General features: G+C 39.3%; 1 protein-coding gene across 4 annotated transcripts in view; it reads left to right on the top strand.

Annotated features, from left to right (window-relative positions):
• sh3pxd2b (SH3 and PX domains 2B) overlaps positions 1–1,981 on the top strand; it is a 40,982-nt gene that overhangs the window by 3,652 nt on the left and 35,349 nt on the right. For all 4 annotated transcript variants that reach the window (XM_008426910.2, XM_008426907.2, XM_008426909.2 and 1 more), the window contains exon 2: positions 588–668. In XM_008426910.2, coding sequence (XP_008425132.1) covers positions 588–668 — 81 coding nt within the window. The remainder of the gene's footprint in view (positions 1–587; positions 669–1,981) is intronic.

Here is a 1,981-nt window from a genome sequence, read left to right as displayed (position 1 = left end):
CACAGTGGGCCTGGGAGTCAGGCCAGCAGCAGACACAGTGAGCCACCAGGGAGTTTCCAATCACCTCCCTCCTCTCTGCTGTTTTTTTATTAGTTGAGAGCATTTCCTAAAACTGCGTCTGCTTCCTCCAGACCCTGGTGATTAGCTTAGATGTGTTTGTAATATTTCCACATAATAAAGCTAACATTTTAGTTGTTTACATCAKATAGTTATAGATTCCCTAGTTTTTGTTTCAAAGATGGTAACCAGAAACTTTTGGCGTCCCAACAATGATTGTCTGTAAGGCTAATCTGCTGCCTATACAGGATAATGTTTCAGTGTTGGAGGAAGCGCTTCAAGCACCACGGGAAGTGAAATAATAGTATATCCTGATGGTAATGACCGATGCTTGATGTTTGTCAGTCAGAGCCGCTTGGCTTTCCTGTTCAGCCCAATGGGAGTCACAACACCTCTATGTAATAAAACCATAAAGGTGGGGTTTGACTCTAAGTTACCTTGGTTCAGAGTTTTGAAGTAACTTGAAATATTGGGATGTTTTAAGTTCACTATGCACTAATATAATTCTCCTCTCTCTTTTTCTTTGCAAGGTTTACATCATCAAAGTGTCCTGGAGTGATGGCAGTACAGAAACCATTTACAGGCGCTACAGCAAGTTCTTTGACCTCCAGGTGGGTGTTTAGTGTGTTAGTATGTATGTGCATGTATTACTACACTGGCCTGTATGACYGGATTGAAAATCCTAAAATAAATGTTTGTTGGAAAAGTGTTAAACATGCAAATCCAATAGACTGCTTTTATTTGAAAAAAAGGCTTTATTTTTAATGCAAGTTTATGTAGCACTGTTCATACACCTGCCAATTAAAAAAGGAACATTAAAATAATAATAACCTCTTTGGAAAAAAATGCATGAAAAGAAAAAGCAGTAATATTTTCAGACCTTGTTGATAGTAGTAACAGTTTTGGCACATATTATGGTTTCATGAAATTTGTTCSAAATGCTGACTGAACAAGTAACTCAGAAACGWGATTTTGCCCCTGACTCTTTAGTAGTTTTAGTACCAGAAACAACATTTTAAGGTCCATCCTTTTACAAAGGATGARTTATTTACAGCTGCTGTGATTTCCATTTTTGTGTAGCTACTATATATTAGCMCTCTCTTTGTTCCACTAGTGTTGGCTCATGTTAAAAAGGCAGACATACAGAATATTTTATCAGTATATGGACTTCAGACCGAGGGCTAAACAATATCGCCTTTGCAATATCATCTGCAGATTAATAACATTGATAGGACAGATGTCAGGGTTTCCCCCAGAAAACGTACTAAGCCCGGTGGTCGGGGCGCCGAGGCGGTCAACCGGCGGTCCACCGTGTTTTTGTATTAAAAGATGTTAAGTAGACAATAAAAGTAAAACTATCACTGGGTAATTATATGTTATGGGAAAACATCGTCAGTGAACTGCTATAACTAATTAGTAAACTGCAGTTATAATATATTGCTTTTTAGGTTTGCCAGTTAAGCTACTCCCACTGTCCTAGATTTCACTAAATCAAACACAGAAGCTGTTAGAGGTGCTGATGGTTTTTAGCAACAAAAGGGGCCCCTAAGTCTCATTCTGCTCCAGGCCTCATACAGCCTAGGACCGGCCCTGCATGATGAGTTAACCCCGCTGCACTGCGCAGAGATGCGCAACAAATGGGAGATTTAATTCAATGCTGCTAATGTGGCTTTAGTAGCTCTTTCATTTCGTGTCTGTTGAGTTTTTAACAAGGGGACACAGAAACTATTTTGGTTGGTCGAGTTTCTGGACGAGTTTTTCAGATATCGCGCATTAACTCTGTCTGACTCAGTGGGCAAAACATTTGATACGGTTTGGTGCTTAGTGTAACCGGAAAAATAATACTAGTAATAATAATAAATTAATATAAAATCAGCGTGATGCGTGACTGAGAGGAGAGCGTGAAGCTCCTCACAGGTTAAAC

The sequence above is a fragment of the Poecilia reticulata genome, linkage group LG14 (assembly GCF_000633615.1).
Source record: "Poecilia reticulata strain Guanapo linkage group LG14, Guppy_female_1.0+MT, whole genome shotgun sequence".
Classification (NCBI taxonomy): Eukaryota; Metazoa; Chordata; class Actinopteri; order Cyprinodontiformes; family Poeciliidae; genus Poecilia; species Poecilia reticulata.
The sequence above is the reverse complement of the archived record's forward strand: the minus strand, read 5'-3'. Positions and strand labels throughout refer to the sequence as shown.